At 41.1% G+C, this 20,182-nt stretch overlaps 1 protein-coding gene across 3 annotated transcripts in view; it reads left to right on the forward strand.

Moving 5' to 3' along the window:
• CIB2 (calcium and integrin binding family member 2) overlaps positions 1-20,182 on the forward strand; it is a 108,962-nt gene that overhangs the window by 28,986 nt on the left and 59,794 nt on the right. For all 3 annotated transcript variants that reach the window (XM_067534543.1, XM_067534542.1, XM_067534544.1), the window contains exon 2: positions 6,575-6,609. In XM_067534543.1, coding sequence (XP_067390644.1) covers positions 6,575-6,609 — 35 coding nt within the window. The remainder of the gene's footprint in view (positions 1-6,574; positions 6,610-20,182) is intronic.

Consider the following 20,182-nt stretch of genomic DNA (forward strand, 5'->3'; position numbering starts at 1 on the left):
ATGCGTTCAGAGCTTCAATACCCATGCAATGCAAACAGGTGTGTGGTTGTTAAGGTCTGATCAGAAAGACCCACATGTGGTAATGTAGATGGTAGTAAATGTTCTGGTGCTTGGAAAGATGAGGTGATTCTCCTGGGTTTTGAACTTCTAGTTTGAGGGAGGATGGGTATTGCCAATCTAATAAACCATGTCTCTCCTAGTCTTGTCTCCCCTCCACTATGAAGGAGGTAATATAACGTGCTAGTTTACTACTTATTCTTTCTCATTATGTAATTTTCTGTATGAATGAAATTGCCAGATGAAAATTAGATGATTCACGTCCATGTTTATCCCGGCCAAAAGTCTTTAATTAAATTGGAATTAAATTGCCAGAGTTCCAGCTATTACAAAATTTAATAAAATTATTTACTAATTTGCAAGGCGGGACCAGCCAATCTTCTTGAAGGCAAAACACTTTTTAGACATTGGGCTGACATTTGAACATGTAGTCCTGAATGAGTTTATAGAGTGTCTTCCCTAAAGTGCTGATAAAAGGGATGATGCCTTTGTTACCAGAGAGAAAATTGAACCAAAATCTAGGATGCAAACATCCTCTAAGTTTCTATGATGGAACAACCAGAATTGCAGCTATCAACATGCCTAAACTTTGTGGGAGTTTTAATCTTATCCACACTTTGCAGCTTGTCCCATCTCTAGGAGCCAGTTTGCAGCTTGTGTAAATCACTGACTCTGCTGACTCCATTAGAGCTGTGCTGATTTACTCCAGCTAAGGATTTGGCTCTATAACTTAATCCCCACTAATTCCCCCCTTTATATTCCTGTCATAAAAGGCCCAGGATTGGAGAGAAGGGCAGATATGACATCAGCAGCACAATGGCATCTGAAACTTTATGAAAAGTGAAAACATTTTGGATTTAGATCTGAATGTTCAAACCATCCATAAACATTGACAAGCAATTAAGGAGATTGATAAGGTCTGTACCAGTACAGTCCATGCTTCTTTAATAGGCTATGTGGGGGGAAAATGAATGAAACTGGCTCTCGATAGCACAATTTACGCAGAAATTTAAGTGTATCATCAAATCCTTCCCCAAACAACTCCGAGATAAACTCTATAACCTCATCCCACACAAACACCTCACAGACCTTCTACATGTTTCCCAAGACAAACAAGGGAACCCAGGCAGACCCATCATATCTGGTCACAGCACTCTTACTGAAGGAATATCAGGACTCATAGAAACCATCCTCAAACCACTCCCACACAAAAGGCCAGCTTCCTTCAGAACACAACTGACTTCCACCAGAAACTCTACAACATTGACAACCTCCCTCAGAACAACCATGGATGTCATTTCCCTACATGCCAACATCCGTCACGATGACTGCATAGCTGCCTGCCTCAAATATCTACAATCTAATGGACAAACCCCCGATATCCAGCCCAAACACATCACCAAACTCATCCATTTAATCCTCATCCATAACAGTTTTACATTCAACAACACTTTGTCCAAACGACGGGAACAGCCATGGGTACTAGGATGGCTCCCCATTAAGCCAACATCTTCATGGGCTGCCTTGAAGAAGAATTTTTGGACAAATGCACCATGAAGCCAATGCTGTTCCAGAGATTGTCAGTTGACCAGGATGAAGGCAGTCTAGCCTAGTGCCTGGAGCAGGTAGCAGGCCTAGTGGTCAGAGTCAGTCACCAGAGACAAAGTCAAAACCAGAGGTCTGGAATGGGATACCAGAGCCAGAGGGTCAAGCCAGAGTCTGTAGTCAGGAGTCAGAACTGGATGTCAGGAACTGGAGCAAGCAGGAAGGGCTCAAGGCAGGGATGGGACTGGATGCAAGGCGGAAGCAGCAGGAACAAGCTAGCATAGGAGCAGGCACAGTGGTGGGCATAAGTGTTGAGAAGCCAGCTGCTCTTGCTGGCCTCAGAGCCAGCTTCAGCAGCCAATCAGGTTGCGTGGCTCATCAGGCAGCTGCTGTAGGCCAGTTGTACTGATAAGGCTGCCTGGAGACTGGCACTGCTGCAGGCCCAAATTCCTGATGGTTATGTTGATAGTATTTTCATCCTCGGGACAGCCAACCTAAACTCCCTCATAGATTTCTATTATAACTCCAATAATCACCACCATCCAGTGTAATTCCTTTAGAATATTCTCATATTAGCATCAACTTCCTGGACACCATGATCAGCTTAAATAATGGAACACTACAGACAACTATATAAAAGAAACCTGTGGATCACCACACCTACCTTCACAGATACAGTAAACACCTCAAACACACTGAGAAATCTGTTATCTTCAGTCATGCACTCAGATAACCCCAGAATATGCTCTGAGGAGAAAGTCTGGGATATGCACCTTAACCCACTTAAAACTGCGTTCACCAAACAAGGACACTCCACCAGAGAAGTAGATCACATCATAGAATGGGCCATGCAAATATCCCGAGAGAACTTGCTTCAATACAGAAATAAAACCCCTTCTAATCGCACACCTCCACTTGTCACCTACCACCACATGCTGAAACCTATACAGGGTATCATCAAACTATTTACAACCCATATGTGATGGGGACCACATCCTGAAAGACATCTTTCCTGAACCCCCTCTTCTGGCCTTCAGATGATCCTCCAAGCTCATCATCAGAACCAAGCTCCCCACAGACCAGGACCCACCAACTCAAAGTGGCACCAGACCTTGCCAGAAAAACAGATACAAAACCTAGACGTATCTCCACTGCAATGATGATCAGCACCCCCGACATCCATAGATCCTAGACATGCCTATCACAAACTGTGGTTTACATCTTCCAATGTACTAAATGCCCAATAACACCTATGTGGTGAAACAGGACAATCACTCTTGAATGAATTCACACATAAAAATGATAAAAGACAAAAACATCGTATCACCTCTGGGTGAACACTTTTCACAAAGCAATCACTCTATATCTGACCTCTCAGTCCTCATCCTCAAAGGAAACCTGCACAACATCTTCAAAAAGCTTAAATTCACAACTTTGCTAGATATTAAATATCATGGGAATCTCCCAGCCTTTTTCCCCTTCTTGTCCCCCATGACTGATGAGGTGTTAATAGGTCACTTCACCGCGAATGATCCCTTGAAATATGTGTTAACTAGTTACGCTAAACTATCTGTTCCACCTTGTATTTCACCTTGTATTTAGCTGTGACACTGATTACATTTCCCAGACCTGAAGAAGAGCTTTATGTAGCTCAAAAACTTGTCTCCATCACCAACAGAAGTTGGTTCAATAAAAGATATTACCTCAGCCACCTTGTTTCTCTATTCTACTGTAAAATCCCATTTACATTATAAAAATAATCCTGTTCAGACTTGACTGAGGGACATTGGCATGGCCCACCCCTGTAATAACATGGGTTTGTTTTTTTTGGTGGATGGACTGTGGAAAGCTACGTAAAGGATGGACTCCCAATTGGAGGATCACCACCACCATCCCTGGATGGCCTGAGGGGAGTCCTGAAAGCTTTTTCTTTTGTAAATGGGGTCACAGTTTGGCAAAGGTTGAGATTCACTGATGGGAAGGAACCAGGGGAATGGAGAGTCTATATTAGGAAAGGAGACTAAAAAAGCTTGGAATGTTTAATCTAGCAAAACAAAGGCTGAGAGGGGATATGATTGCTGTGGGTGGAAGGTGGTAAACATCAGGGAGTGAGAAGCTAAAGGACACTGATGGCATAAGAACAAATGGGTGTAAACTGGTCATGAATAAATTCAGGGTGCAAATTTAAAGAACGTTTCTAATCATCAGAGGAGTGAGGTTCTGGAAGAGCCTCCCAACAAGAGTAGTGGGGGCAAACAACCTAACTAGTTTTAAGACTGAACTTGATACATTTGTGACCTGGATTGTCTGACAGGGTTGCCTGCAATAGCAGTGGACTCGATTTGATGACCCTGAAGGTCCCTTTCAGTCCTGTGTCCTATGTTACTGTGTTTTAGCCTAAGGCTCTAACAGAATTAAATCATTGCTCCCTAACATGATTAAAACATGCTTTTTTCTGTCCCCACACACAAAAAGAAACTATGTTATAAAATAGCTGGGCCACCACTATGTTTCCAAATCATCTTTAAGCTGCTTATTTCTGGAATGTAGAGCAGCTTAAGTCATTCTTAAAAGGTAATTTTGTCTTTTTTATCTTTGCATCCACTTGCACATAAATCCCCCATTAGCTCTCTAGTTGAGTAACAGTTTTCATTGCTTTCCTGAGTCTATATAATTACAGGAAGATTGCTAGTGACAGCATCACATTTATTTGTCAAACTACACCAGCCGTTCATTGGTAAATGAAGTGTCTTTAAACGATAGCTTGACAGTAGGTGTTACATGTGCTGGAATTAATGAAGACTTAACCAGCTGGTTCTTATTTCACTTTGTGCAGTTCCAGACAATGTGACATCACTGTGCAGCTCACAAGGAGCCTTCTGATTGTGCCCCTGTAACACTATTCTGTTACACAATATGCGAAAGGAGGAGCGGCCTCTCCTACCACTTCATATAGAGAGGAGCAAGACAACTTAATAATTGATGGCAGCAGGCGTGATCACCTACCTGGAAACCTGAGACAACCTAGAGGATGATGCTACAATCAGCTATGATGGATCTGTTTTACCCTTCCTAGAAGGAACAGGCAGTTGGCCAAAATGATTCTCAGTGCAGAAAGTAAATGATTTTTCTTCAGGGGTGTAAAGAGCAAGAGTATTTGCTTCCCCAGCAGCTCTAACCAGACATTTAACAGATAAAACATTATTACCTTGCAATATATTTTAAATTATTTACATTAAAAGGAAAATAACTAAGGGCCAAATCCTCATGCCAGCCTGATTAAGCTGGGCAAGTGCAGGGCACAGGAGTGTGGTAGGATGGAGTAGGAGGAATCCTCCTGCCAGACCATAGAGTTACACTGCGGAGGCTCTGCTCCCTTTGTGTGCCTCAGCCATAGGCTGGAAGACCAAAAGATGCCCATTCCCTGTGTTTCCTTCTCAAACACTGCCCTTCCCCTCTTGTCCAGCAGAACGGCACCAATTCTGCTACAAGGGAACCCACCCCAGCTGTGAGGCAGGGGCAGGATTTGCTCCAAGTGGATAACATTATAGACCAGTCAGCCTAATTTTGATATCTGGAAAGATACCAGGACAAATTACGAAACAATCAATTTATAAGAACCCAGCGTCTAATAGGGAACAGCCAGCATGGATTCATCGAGAATAAATCATGCCAAACCAACCGAATATCCTCCTTTGACACAGTTGCTGGCCTTGTGGATGGGGGAAGCAGTAGATATGATATATCTTGATTTTAGTAAGGGTTTTGACAGTCCCACATGGCATTCTCATAAGCAAACTAGGGAAACATGGTCTCGGTGAATTTACTATGAGTCTATGCTGGAGGAAGGTGCTGGATTAACAAACCTGGTGACAGAAGAATTTTCTGTTTGTCCACAAAACAGCACACTGCAGTATGGGCAGTGGCAGGTTATGCTTCCCCACACTGCTCATCCTTCACTTCGTATTGGATCTTGCCTCAATCCAGCAAAGCATTTAGGTATGTACTTAGCAAATGCATTGTTGGATCAAGGTCAGAGTACTCAGAACCTAACAGGATTGAAACCCTGGGGTACCCGCTTATGTAGGTGTGCATTTTCCACAGCCCATTCAGTTGCTGGCCATTACTGAGACTTCCACCAAAGGCACCAACTAGAACCAGTAATGACAATGGGTTTTCTGTGGTATGGACAGAAGTGCCAATCTTCAGACAAAACCCCATTCATATGAATATTCATAAAAAGTGACTAAAAAAAGAAACCAATATGGTTGAACCAAATAGTCCTCGGAATCGCCATAAGCTCTGGGTGCTGTGCTTGGTGGTAGTCAGCCAACTCTGTTTTGAAGTTTAGTAAATTATTTCCAGCTATGCCATGGCTTATCTCTCCAAATACCATTGGCAAAGTGGATTAATTTGTAAGCTCGTTGGGGCAGGGACCATCTTTTTTTTCTTCTATGTTTGTACGGTGCTTAGCACAATGGGGTCCTGGTCCATGACTGGGGTTCTTCAGTGCTACCACAATACAAATAATTATTAATAATGATAGTTTGCTAGTTAGATTGTTGTATATATTTTGCAGTAAAATTTTAAAAGTTAAAAGACAGATTCCCCAAAGTCCATTTGCTGCATGTTTTAGGCACTTGACCAGACTAGAAAGGGGACTAAGGCCAACATCTCACAATTCTGTGGCTAACCTGAGCAATGCCACACACAGCACGAATAGCAGACATGATATGTTTTCTGATGTTTCAGTCCATCAATAAATAAAACCCTCCTGAAAGCCGCATCCTCCTCAGTTTTAATACAGTTCACCTTTCAGTTATTTTACAGTCTGTATTTCCTAACATCTCATCTTGAGCCAAAATCAGGCTATGTGTAAGTTTACCTTTTTTTCCAGAAAGCTAGAAGCCATTGTCTTGCATTTGATATCTGTATCTCTCTAGTACATTAATGTGTTTTCCTTTTTTAACAGGATTGTACCTTCTTCACTCGGAAAGAAATCCTTCGGTAAGCAAATCATACTCCATTCTTCCTTCATAATTTGTATAGAAAGGGCCAAATTCTGCTCTCCTCACTCATCTGAAGAAACCCCGTAAAGCCAATGGGACTACTCATATGAGTAAATGAGCAAAGGATTTGGTCCTCAAATGTACCTAGGATACACAAATGTATGCACTCACTAATACCTTTCTAGCTTGGGAATCAGTTCTGCAACTGTTCTTATTGTAATACTGTTACATTGGCAAGGGAAACTCAGGGAAGTCATTCCACTGTTGAGTGCCTGGCAACTCATACTGTCATCAAAAAGAAATTTGTGTTTGCTAAACCTGCTCAGTTAAACCACTAAGGGCCCCATCCTTTCTTGTTAAGGTCAGGTGCAACCTAAATTGCTGTATTATTAAGATATGTTGGGTTATGGCCAGCTTAATTTTTATGAAGATAGTAAGGCCGAATCCCATCCTTCTGACTCAGGCAAAAGTCTCACTGACTTTAGTGGGAGAGTTTTCCCTGCATCGGTAGTGCAGGACTGAGCCATACTTCAATCATCTGTGAGAAATGGCAGGTAAAAGGTTTTAATCTTTGCAAATGTTAGGCGCTGTTGTGAGCTCAGATATAAATGTGTTGTTCATGGAAAACATTCCTTGGCTTTGCCTTGTGTTTGTAATGCACAGTGAGTCAAATGTTCAGTGAGTTCTGCCATAAAAGATTAAACAGCTCATGAGTGCACAATTACTGGGAAAGTGGAGGTGAATTTTAGCCAATAACTTGGATTATCTCACTGTGCACAGAGGAAAGGATGCAGCCCTATTCTGAGCTTCACCGGTGACACGGAAAGATGCATCCACTTATGCTGGGACTGAATGTGTCCTTGGTCTCTACTTTCTGTAATTTATTATCTAAAATACTGCAGGGCTGTTGGAGAGCATTTATGTGATGTGAATTGCCACAATTGTGTTAGCTCTGAGCATGTGTGTGTGTGTAAGGGTGGGCAGTGGGTGCAAGGGCTAGACAAACCCAGTCTCTGAACACAAGGTGTGAAAAAGCTGTTCCAAGCTAGCACCACCAGAGTCACTAATGTCCTCACATGTATGCTGCACCAGGAACAGGTGTAGCAGCTGCTACTCTCTCACCTGAGTCCCCAAGACATTGAACCTTTCTCAAAAGCAGTTCCCTCAGGAGTTCCTGCTGGGATTAGGCAGCTCTGCACCATTCCCTACCAAGGGCTGTGGCTAAAATTATCCCACAGGTTGTGATTTGTTGTAGGCCTGGCTGTAACTACTTTGACAAAGCGTTCCTCCCTAGCTGTGCGCCCCCAGGAACAATACGTTATCATTACAGCTGGAAAGACGTGTCATTTCTGTGTTCAGTGTACCCTACAGAAAGCCATGCAGATAAAATAAAAATGAATGATAATTATATTATATGTCCAGTCAAGGCTGCAGGACTCTCAGTTCTGCTGAAGAACAGCAACTTTGACAATAACAGAATTTGTCACAATTGGTACAGAAGGGTGGTAGTGGGTACCAAACTAATGGATACATTGTAATATAACTTTTAGAAGTTGTTCAGTGATATTCCTGTGCATTCTCCACCCACCCCCAGAGTTTGATACTGGGGGAAAGCAGTAGCTTCCTGTGAAAATTCAGTCTTTAATGCTGACATGGCAACAGTGTAGCCATCAAGAGCTCTGTAAAAGTCAACTAATGTTGCACTCCTATTTCCCAGGTTAATTTGATTCACGTGTGTACACACACACACACACACTTTCATACATACAATATATCTAGAGCAAACATCTAAAGTCCCTTCCATCTGTGAAACTCAAAGATGTTTACAAATATTAATGAATTAATTGTAACTGGACTACATTTCTGTGAGGGAAATAATTATGATGTTCTCCATTTTATATAGGGGGAACTTGGGGACAGAGAAGATAAATGACTTGCCCTGTTTCATACAGCAAGTCTGTATTTAGGACTGAGTTAGAATTAATACACAGCTCTCTTGATTTCCACTCTTGGGCTTTAATCTCAAGGCCATTCTCAGCAGCACAAGGGTGGAGAATGCTTTTGATCATTCCCATGTTGATGAATGAGGCATGTGGACAGGAGCTGAAGAACAGGAGGCCAGTAAGTCTGACTTCATTTCTGATGAGAAACTAAGAAATATCAATCTAGGAGAAGGTTATAAACCCTTAATAAGGTGGAGTCTTGGACATACAGGCTGGAGGCTGTCACAGTAGGCATCCTTCTGATGCACTCTTATGTGACACAAAGTTAAGTGGTTTACATTCAAATTTCTGGTCAGCTGTGAGTTCCAATTTCATAGGGACATATTAACAGAAGGTCTGAGCATTTGAACCTTTTTTAGGTGTGGCTATTTGCCAGGCCTGATTCAATGCCACCTTTCTCTCTGGAGTCATTTCTCTCTCCTATTAGTCCATTTCTGAGGGCAATGCCGGAAACACTCAGTAATAGAATCAATAGCCTGAGAGAAGCATTGACTTCACCACAGGCAGAGATGGAATGAATTTCTGCTAAACATACATTATTCAGGACGTGCAGTCCAGAGAAAAAAATTTACAGACCAATGAAGAATCCAGAACATGTGCATTAGAGCTCTGACTGAGGGTCTCAGGTGATAATCAGTGACAACTAAATTTGTGGCAAGAATTTAATATTTGGAAAAAACAGATTTAGGTTAAAAAATGTGGAATCCCAGCAGAGAAGAGAATTGAGGATTTAATTTTCTTCATTAAAGTTCTTATTCCCAAACTGCTGAGCTGAAGCTGAACAAGAAGAAGAATTTTCTTTTTCTAATCAGAGAAAAACTGCTTAACACCCAGCCCTATCACAGCCCTGCATCAGTGATGAATTTACTTCAGTTGTCTCTCTGGGCCAGAATCTCGGCTGTGCCAAATCTAGACTCACTACAGAGTGGGAAGGGAAAGGTGGCTCTAATCTACCTTTGTGCTTCCCAATTCTGGATTATTCTGGGGCCAAAAATGGCCCCCAGCATAATTTAGAGCAGCCTATGGGCTGTTCTAAAGTATGTCATCTATAGCAATCCCAAAGTAATCACAGTAATCTCAAAATTGGCAGATCATAGCTGTTACACGTAATTTAGAACAATTTGTGTGGTCTCATTGCTCTGTACGGCACAAGTCTGTGTAATATATGGCTATATATATGAAATTTGAACAAACACAGAAGCTAATGACATTTAACTGGATTTGAAAGAGACAATGTAAGAGAACAAATTCCCAAATACAGATGACAGTTGATGTGTTCTTGTAGGGGAAGCCCTAATTACAACTCCTGATAGGTGTCTATACAAAGAAAATGTTTCTGCAATAACAGCTCAACAGCTGCAGAAATAGTTAAAATGGAATAGGTTCAGATGCTTATATGGTTTAAAAGCTCGTTTGAGCAATTCTCTAGGTTATTATTGATTACCAAGCACATGTCCATTTTACGTGCTACCAACTGATGTGGCAAGCAATTGAATCCATCCTTTGTTTCTATAGACATAAGACTAACTGATTAATGTTGTCCTGCTCCAGCTGGCTGATTGAACTCATAGCCAATCTATCTGCATTGACAGACAGTTGTCAGTGGTAATGAATCTCTGCATTGGTGGTAAAGTAATTTGTTCAGCAGGATCCTCCCACATGTTATATTCATTAGTATTTTTATCTCTTTGGCCCACTGCCAGATTGATTGCCTTATGGTATTGGCTAGGTCTCTGGTCCCTGTTACACTGATTGGGTCTCATCATGCAAAGGACTTGTGCAGTTGTCAGTTTCTAGGCTCAGGAGGTTTTCTCCTGATGACTCTGAATTAATAATAGTCTACTTTCTGGGCATCATAATCATCTTGATTTTTTTTAAAATTATTTAGCCTTGGTTTTAGCAAGGCCCCTTCACAATGATCCTTGTTAACATTATGTGATCTTAGTCTCACAAGCTGGGAAGTATTAGCTAGTATGTTTGAGCTTTCTGAACTATCTGACAGAAGGAAAATCTAAAATATCATTTGTAGAAGGTGATAAAGGTATCTGCTTATTGTAGTCATTGTCTACAATTTTTTTATATGTACAGGCATATATTTCAGTGGACAACCTAGAGATGGATTGAAGCCAATGCAGCTGAATTATATCCCTTTTGTTGAAGCAGAAATTTTATTTGGAGACTTTTCCCTATAGTATTTCATTTAATGACTCTAGCTTGCAGATGCTGATGCAGTGATGGCTCAGGGGTAGGAGGTCTTTGTCCACTGTTAGAGTGCAGGCAGTAGCAATGCAAGCTTACCCATGCTGCCCTGTCAATGTGCCTGATCCCTGATCACTGACCTAGAGGGGAACACCAGGACTGTCTCAGATTCTCAAAGATATTTAGGCACCTAACTCCCATTGAAGTCAATGATGGTTACATACCTAAATACCTTTGAAATGAACTATACCCATTCAATCACTGGCCCATTCACTGAGACTGATGGAAGGAATGTCAATGTAATTGTGTTTTGTGTGATCTGGAACATGTCCACTATAAGAGAGAACTGGACTGAGATCAATTTATTTCACATAAACCACGGAACAACCTCTACAATTGGTAGGGACCACTGGTCACTACTGACTTGGGTCAGATATGAATGGGCGACCCAAGGAGATAGGTTCTCTGTCCCATTATCACTTCTGTGAGCCATCCAATTATTCAGCTATGTTGTTTTAACCTACGGTTCAGACTGTGCTATTGTAATGTCAGGAGCAATATCGCTTTGTTATGAGGACATAAATACTCTGTCAGTAACTGTCTGCTGTCCATATAAGGTCCTCGCAAACATTTTCACGTTTGCTTATCTTTAAGCAGGCAAGCTGTGCCTCTGATGTCAATGGAACTACTCATGCTTTAAGTTTAAGCATGTGCATAAATGTTTGCAGGGTCAAGATTTAAGAGACTGTATCAGGGAAAAAGAACTGCACAGGTTTATTATACAAAAGTCAGGTTTTTAAGAGTGGTCTCTCATCAGCTGAGACACAATATCAGTTCATTTCAATGTTCCTGACATTACAAGGGGCAGGAGAGTCACCAGAATTACATGTAACATAAATCAAATGTTTCCCTGGGTTAAGGAGGCATATTGGCAATGGGTCTCCTGTCACACCTTCTAAGATGCTGGTAGGCAGAGTTAATTCCCTAGAGGACCCCACTTTGCCATTTTCTTCTGGTGGGAGATGGTTCAATAAATGGTGCCTCTATAAACTAGGAGCTTCAGGGACTTGCAAGAGGCACAGGTGAAAATGTAATTGGTGCTGATTGAAGGGTAATTATATCCAGCTAGCAAGGGAGCTGAGATGCATGAAAGAGGGGGGGTTGTTTGTTTTCCCTCTTCCTATCTTGTGTGATCACAGGGTTGGTTGTTCTCAGGGTATTTGATGATCCTGTAAAATTTATGCTCTGTTTCAGTTTTATTTTCCATTTAATCAAGGTGATTTACCTATAAGGTAGGCATACACAAAAAGATTCAGTTAGGCAGGCAAAGGTAACCACAAAAGCACAGCTGTGATGGTTAGTTTTGTGGAAAATCCTTCATCTGTATTCTCTTTTGGGGAGTTTTCTCAGTAGACTAAACTAATGTGAGCACGATCACCCTTCAAAGCCATTAAGTGGGCTTTATTTCCTCCTATGTAACAGATGGTTACGCAACATGCTTATGTTTAGCTTGCAACAAAATATCCAGTACAAATGATGCAGCCTTGTGCTAGAGCATGTAACCTAAAATTGAGACTTGTATGAAGCATTCAAAGTTAACTGCCACCTCTGAATATATGAGACACAACAAAAATTGTATTTAATTAGATCATAAGCTCTTTGGGCAGGGACCAGTCTTTTTTTTTTGGTTCTGTTTGTACAGTGCTTGGCACAAGGAATCCTGTTCTTTGTGTGGGGCTCCTAGATAATATTACAGGAACACAAATGATACATAGTAATGATATTAGGAACACTGGAATTGCTGTAACAGATCAGACCAGTGATCTCTCTAGTCCAGTGGTTCCCAACCATTTTGAGTTCAACCTTCAAGCATTTTGCAGAGCACCACATTCTACTAGTTGTTTTTTACACTCCATTTTTATGGAAATCTAACATAATAACAAAGAAATAATATGTACTCAGTAATAATTTCCTTGGTAAGGATGTTGTTATTTTTCTTTTCTGTGGACCCCCTGTAGTAGCCTCACGGACCACCAGGGGGCTGTGAATCACAGGTTGGGAACTGCTGCTCTAGTCCAATATCTTGTCTCCAACAGGGCCCGCCCCTATCAGCTGTTTCTGAGGCAGGTGCAAGAAACCCCACAAAGAGTAGCTATGGAATAACTTGGTCCCAGAGAAGCGAGGTTGGAAAATAAAACATTAGATAATTGCTTGTAGATTTCAAGGCCAGAGGAGACTGTTATGACCAACTAGTCTGACCTCCTGCATAGCACAGGCTCTACAATTTCGCCAGCTGTTACCTGCATCTAGCCCAACAGGGCTGGTTTGTGATCTTCAGCATGAAGGTTTATATCCCACCATTGCCAGTGCCAAACATTGAAAAACCATGAGTCAGGTCCTAAAAGATCATGTGATTTCTAAAAATCAGTTTTTTGGGTGCTTTTTATTTGCTTTCTGGTTTCTGAGCCTATAGAGTTTACATTTTCAAGCTTTCTCCACAACCATGAGTGCTAGTAACTATTTTTTAAAATGAAAGCTGAGATTTTTATGTAATAACATGACTCCATGAGCTGGGGCTTTAAGAAAATCAACAAATATTGTGAAACTCTTGATGAAATCATGAGTTGGCAACACTACACTCTTGGTCTTTTAAATATCCTTTTTATAACTCTGGACATTCTTCTCCATATAAATGTCCAGTCTTTGTTATTAGTTTCTCTTCATTGTCCAAGTTCAGTGAAATGCGAAAATTAAACAAGCAGTGAGAACTAAAATAGATCTTGAAAAATCTTTCGTCTAGAGCAAGGTAAGATGTCAGTAGTACAGGGAAGGAAAATTGTATTACAAATAGGATAGCGCTGAGAGTCCTTCCTTAATGTTAGGGAACCTTAAAGTCAGAATTTGTATAGAATTATATGGAAGCAAATAAACAATCTATGGACTATTTTCTCTTGCAACATGTATAAAGGCACATAAGTCTTAGCACCGTAGATTGTCAATATCGCAGTACAGTTTTGTGTAGCAAATTACTCAACCTGCTCTGGACAGTGATATGGTTAAAATTCAGGGCTAATTTATCAAGGATAATTGACCTTGAAGAAATCTGTGGCTTGTATTGCTTTTTATTCTGCTACTAATTTGAAAAACTATAATGAGGAAAAATTACATACAAGTTCTTGCACTGCAAAAATATATGGTCATCTAATAGCACATTAGTAATACGTAGCCACAGATAATGGATGAAGATGAAGAACAGACTCCTACAAAAAGCTGACAGGCAGCAGCTTATGTAGCACTACTCAGGGGGAGGAAGGATTGTGTGTGTGTGCAGTATCAACACGATACCTCATTGAATATGGGACCCATGGTATTGGTGGCGATAGCTAGGTATTTAATTTTGTAAATAAGAGCCCAGCCAGGTTCTTTCTTTTTACTTCCTCAACCCTAAGAGATTTCTGGGGCTAAATATCTCTCTTTCCTTCTGATTTGGGCATAGTGCACAGTATTCTAAGTGACTCACTTCTGGAAATACAATTTTACTTTTGCCTTTTTCAAACATGTATAAATTTGGCACTTATTCTTGAAGAAAAATATCTAGTAGTATTTCCCCCTGCAAGTGTGATATGGCATAGAGCAGTGGTTCTCAATCAGAAGACCTGGGTTCTGCTTCCTGCTCTACAAATGCCTTTCTTATGTGACCTTGGGCAAATCACTTTATCGCTATGCTTTCCATCTTTAAATTGGAAATAATTAATCTTATACTTCTTTTGTAAAGTGCTTTGAACTCTATATATTAAAAAGCCTTTATAGGTAGAATTATTTCTAAAATATCTATCAATTTGATCCTTAGGTTCTGCAGCCCCTAAAATCCCTAGGCTGGAATAGGAATTCTGATTCTTGGGCACCCACTAGATAATGGTTTGTGGATACCGGATCTGCTTTAATTTTGGACCACTGGCTACACCCATTCCCTTTGCCCAAACTCTGCCCCCATGGTGGAGCTTGTGTGGATCCCACCTATACCACTTACAGGGGTGTGAAGTGCACCTGATAGGTGTTGGATTGAAATTCACCATTCAGCAGATGGGTCTAACAAAACTTTATTATGGCAAAACACCAGCAAGCAGTCATGAGTTAATTACAAGTGGGAAGCATATCAGGATGATCTCATTACTGTCGTTCCAGCACCAGACAAGTCACAGCTTCAATTTACATTTATTAAGTTGACTTTATACAGCTTTTTTTTATACATGTGTATTAGTTTCTTATTTCCCTATCAGTTCTCCAGCCCTGTCAGTAAAAGGTTTGTGCTAACTCAAGCCAGTCTTTTCTAACTCTGTAGTTGCTTGCTGTGACACTGTCTGGATTAGGAATGACCATTTATAATATTAGATACCAATATTACAGAATTGCAGTAAATATCATATAGGATATACCATGCAAGGTACCAATGAAAAAGTCGTGATTCACTAAGATTGATAAACACGTGTATATGTATGTATCAGTTTTGTATTATAAGTTATAAATATGTATGGTATATTTGTATTTCAAACTTGTGCTGTGTTTCTGGATGACACCCCCAGACAGAATGGCAGCAGCACTAAGCCTGCTTAATGACCCATTAAGGGAACTCAAATGTACAATGAATCCAGTGAAAGATTCATGAATCACCAGGACATGTAGGAATATGCCTATGGACAAGGGACTCTGAGACTTTTCCATACCATGTGTTGTGTAGCTTTTTTTGGGACAAAGGAAGTATAAGCCTCATGGTAGAAACTATAAAATGTAGCTGTACCATCTCCATCTGGTCTTCCTTCCTCTGGATCAACTATTCTACATTTGAAGCTGTGAGACAAAGGACTGAGACCCATCCAGGAGAAGGGCTTAGGTTAACTGTAACTGCTTTTACAGTGTTAATGTGCAGGTCAGGACAAGGGATGAAACTGAGGCACCACTTCTCAACACTTTCCTCTAGAGCTCCTGTGCCATCCCAGCCAAAGATAAAGTTACCTGCATGGCAGAGAATCTTCAGGAAGGCATCAGGAGTTAGAGAGGATGGATTATCTCATATTGAACTGAGACTGAGATGGTCTGGGGTCAATCCTTGGGTCTGCCACAGTTGTCTTGTGTGACTTTGGATAGGTCACTGAATCTCTCTTTGTCTTTATTCTCCACCTGTAAATAAGGGGATAATACTCACTTTGTCTGGCTTGTCTATTTAGATTGCAAGCTCTGTGGAACAAGGAGAGTCTCTTACTGTTTGTATATAGAGTGCATTAGGGCCTTGATCTTAGTTGAAGCCTTTAGGCTCTGCTGAAATATGGATTGCACATAGTGCCATCACCTGCCCTCCCATCAGGTGAGTTGCATGGAGGCTATCTAATTCAGAGAGGTATATTTCACCAGCATGGGTGAACCTGGCCTTACATGTGGAGTGATTAAAGATCAGGGAAAGGGATGTGCTGAATTTTGCAAATGGCAAATTGTATTTAACTTAGAACCTCTCAATGAATTGGGGAAATAAATGTTTCTAGAAAATCGGGGGGGAAACTGTACAGAAATGTAAACAGAGCACTGTCTTGGCCCACCCCTATCAATTCAGTAAGACACCTGGGGCTAAGTGATGGCACTAATGACCCCAGAAATGGTGACAATTTATTATGAAATTCAACTTGCTGCATTTTCCTGTGACAATTATTTGTTGTTATACATCACAGTCTGACAGCCTCAAAACCCTAATATATCCTGAGTATCATAACAGAAGTTGTGAAGAAGCAATATTTCATATCAGGCTCTTATGTTTCCCTAGACACACAGACCAAAGCATGATCTTACAGTTTAGATTACTTTGGTCACATAAAGAAAACATGGGGCTCATCCTGGGGTAAGATTCCATATGGACAGTGAGAGAATTCCTGCCCGCAAACCCCCTTGCAGGATGTAGGCCAAAGAGAGAGCAAAGAGCACATCTCCATGAGAGAGAGAAAGCAGAGTACAAGTCTCAGATCCCTGAAAACAGGCTTGTGAAAATAGATGTTCTGGGGGATAAAGTTGAGATTTGTAGTGAAAATGGGTTGTTCCATGAGCTGAAAAAATGATAATTTCTGATGCACAGTGTGTAGAAGAATAAAAACATGTGAGTAGCTCTATCAAAGGCTGAAAATCATGGGAGGAAGGAAGGAATGGAGACTTCTTAGGATTCTCATGTTTCCTCTTTCCACCAGTGTGACGGTTCTGCTTACTGAGAAACTTTATCTATAATCAGCATACATTAGCTAGCAGACAGTAACCCAATCAGTGACATTTTATTTACTGTATAATTGTTTTAATTGAGTGCAGAGTATTATCTGCAGGATAGATTGGAGTGGGAGTCAGTTCTGTTCCTGTTGCTGGTGTATGAGCTTGAGCAACTGACATCCTCTCGCTCTGTCTTAGTTTTTCAATCCGTAGAACGGGAATAATACTTAACTACCTCCTGGGGCATTGTGAGGTTGAATTAACTATGAATTGCAAAGTGCTTTGAGATCTTTGGATGGAAACTCTTTGAATACAACTGCTACATGTTGTAATCACTGAGTATGTCTCAGTTCTCCAGTTGCACTTTTACTTAAATTATACTCAATTTTCATTTTTCACTGAAAGATGACTGAGTACTCTCTCTTCCCTCAAGACCTATACACTATGGAGAGCGATTTAATGTCTGTACACAAATAATGATCTTAAAGCTCTGAGTCAACAGCTTGGACTTCGTTCTAGACCAAGCATTGCCTCATTATGGTGATGATCAATGCACAGATAAGATCTGTTTTAAAAAATAATTTTAAAATGTATTAAAAAATAATTGAGTGCAGGGATTAAGAACAAGTTAATTTAAAAAATGCAGGACCATCAGACTAGGCTGCAACATCCTACACATAGCAACACTCTTGATGGATAAGATCTGCTGCTTATGACTAAGGCCATGGATTTAATGTGGAAATGGGCAGGTATAAGCCACCGATCAGTGTGTGTTAGGTATACCCCTCTGTGTGCAATCCACAGAGAATATGGGTCTGTTACAGATGCCAGCAATAGCACGTGACTCTTTGGCTCTAGATGTAGAGACTAAAGCATTTCTCTCTGGGGACCTCTAGCTCAATCTTTGGTGGTGATCAGCATGGAAACAGTCACACAGAACCCAGTAGGAATATGTGTGTGTTTTCTGGCCTTTCTATTGTCTCCTTGCCTCAGAACCACACAGGTTCAGTTAACTCAGCACAGCACTGAAGGCATGTGCACAACCTGTTTCTCCTGTCATTGCAGAGGTAACAAATGGTTAAATTGTCCCCTGTAAGGCAGCTGGTTAGCTATGGTATTTCTGTTATGTGTTTTGTCAATCCAATTTTCCAACAGACAGGTTTTTATTCCGGTAATAACATTTCTGTTGGCCAGTCCATCTGTTTCTATTTCTTCCTCTAGACTAGTATAATTTGGCAAATACCCAACACTGCAAGCACAGGTGTTCAGGAATGCTCCGCTTTCCCAGTCAGAACACACCAACTTTGTAAATAAAAGTTATAACGCTTGAGACTGGCCAGCAAACTATTGGGGGAACATGGTGCCAAACTGCATGCTGCAAAGAGGGTGGGCAAATGCACCCAACAAGCCGCAAAGCCTGCAAACGAGAGAGAAACTGCTGCATTCTCTGCTCTGCCCTGAATACTACAGGATCCCTTCTGTGCATGCCTGCCAGGGGTAGAAAGGATTGCCCTGTGTAAGGGGATCACTGCCATGGATGGGAAGTAGCTGCTCAACATAGCAATGCTCTCTTCAGTTCAGAGTGAGTTTCCAAGTAGAAATTTGCCTAGAAATCATACTGATCAGACCAGGGGCTGGAAATCCTTCATTTAAAGGGAGCAAGTGCAGCAAACTACTATACTGATGAGGGACTATGCTGTTCTTACTAGAGCAAGCTGCAGTGCAGAAAAGGGGAGTTGAAACAGTGCAATGGCTCTTGTTCTCTACACACATTCTTACACTGTTGCCCCACATGGGGTGCTCAAGATCCACACAATTAAGAGGGGAACCCCTTGTATGTTCAGCTTATGAAGGAACTCATGAGATTGTATCCAACAAACTGATTTTGACAACATTCTGTTAGTAGATTGTGATCTTCCTAACCTGCATGGGAATAGTGTATTACTTGAAAAGTCTGTAATTATGGCTCTAGTTTTTGATAGTTCTAGTTTTTAACTAATGTTTCTAGTTCCTTGAATGGAAAATGTGATTTCCATATAAGTGTCATCCTCTGCATCCCCATTCAGGTGCGTCTTGTGGCAAAGCTTTCCCCTTTAATACCCCAGTCGGGATGGACATTTTCCCTGGCAGTTTCAGCTAAGACAGGGACTGAACTATTCTGCTCTCCAGGAGTGGTTCCTAGAGGTCAGAGTTCAGGCACACTAGCAAGATGGGGAGTGAGTGAGTGGGTGCATTGTGGCAAGGGGAATATGGCAGTCCTTAAATTGTGCTGTGGATAAGTATGACTGCAATGTTGGGAATAGCAGCACTACATTCGCTGAAAGATAAAGAACAAATCTTAATGCATGAACACAATTTTCACAGTGGTTTAATTATTCTAAAATGAAATGGTCATCATAGTTGGCACAGGAGCTTGTCAGCACAAGTGGAACAATACGTGGGTTTTTGAATGAAGTACAGGTAGTGGTGTGGTGGGTGGAAAAATATTTATTTAATATTGGTTGGAGTGGGTTTTACAATTTACTTACTGAATTTATAGAAGGAATCAAGCTACATTTGACGTCTACTAAAAATTGACTAATGCCCACCTGCCTGCTCCTTCTCTTTCTTGTCTTATCTTATTTTATTGTAAACCTAAATTTTATAAATAATGAGAAGTTCTCCTGTGTATTTCTGTTCAACGTAGAGAAGATTTAAAAGGCCAACCAGGGGTCTGGGCTAGAGCTAGTCTCCACAGTACTGCTACTGATCTGTGGAATGGGGACGCCACATATGGATAATAATTGAGCTATAGGCCACACTAATGTATGCCCTACACCTGCCCCTTCCTGAGCTCAGTGGCTCATTCCCTCGGGTCCTAACACCAGGTCAGGTCAATCATGTTTCCCAGGCTAAACCCATTTGTCTGGGCACCTTGGTTGCAACAGATTATTTGAACCTCTTGAAGAGTCTTGGAGAGCAGCTCCCCATGTGCACCTGAGTTGTCCATCTATGTTCCTCTCTGTTCAGCTTATGCACCTAGACAGGAATTACTAACTGTCCCAATAAAACCCATCACTTTGATTGTACTGAATAGCTGACAATGCTAAGAAGAGCAATTAAACCACTGCTTTGGACCTGCTGCTGCTA

The sequence above is a fragment of the Emydura macquarii genome, unplaced genomic scaffold (assembly GCF_026122565.2).
Source record: "Emydura macquarii macquarii isolate MOO-44397 ecotype Brisbane River unplaced genomic scaffold, CSIRO-AGI_Emac_v2 contig_3451, whole genome shotgun sequence".
Classification (NCBI taxonomy): Eukaryota; Metazoa; Chordata; order Testudines; family Chelidae; genus Emydura; species Emydura macquarii.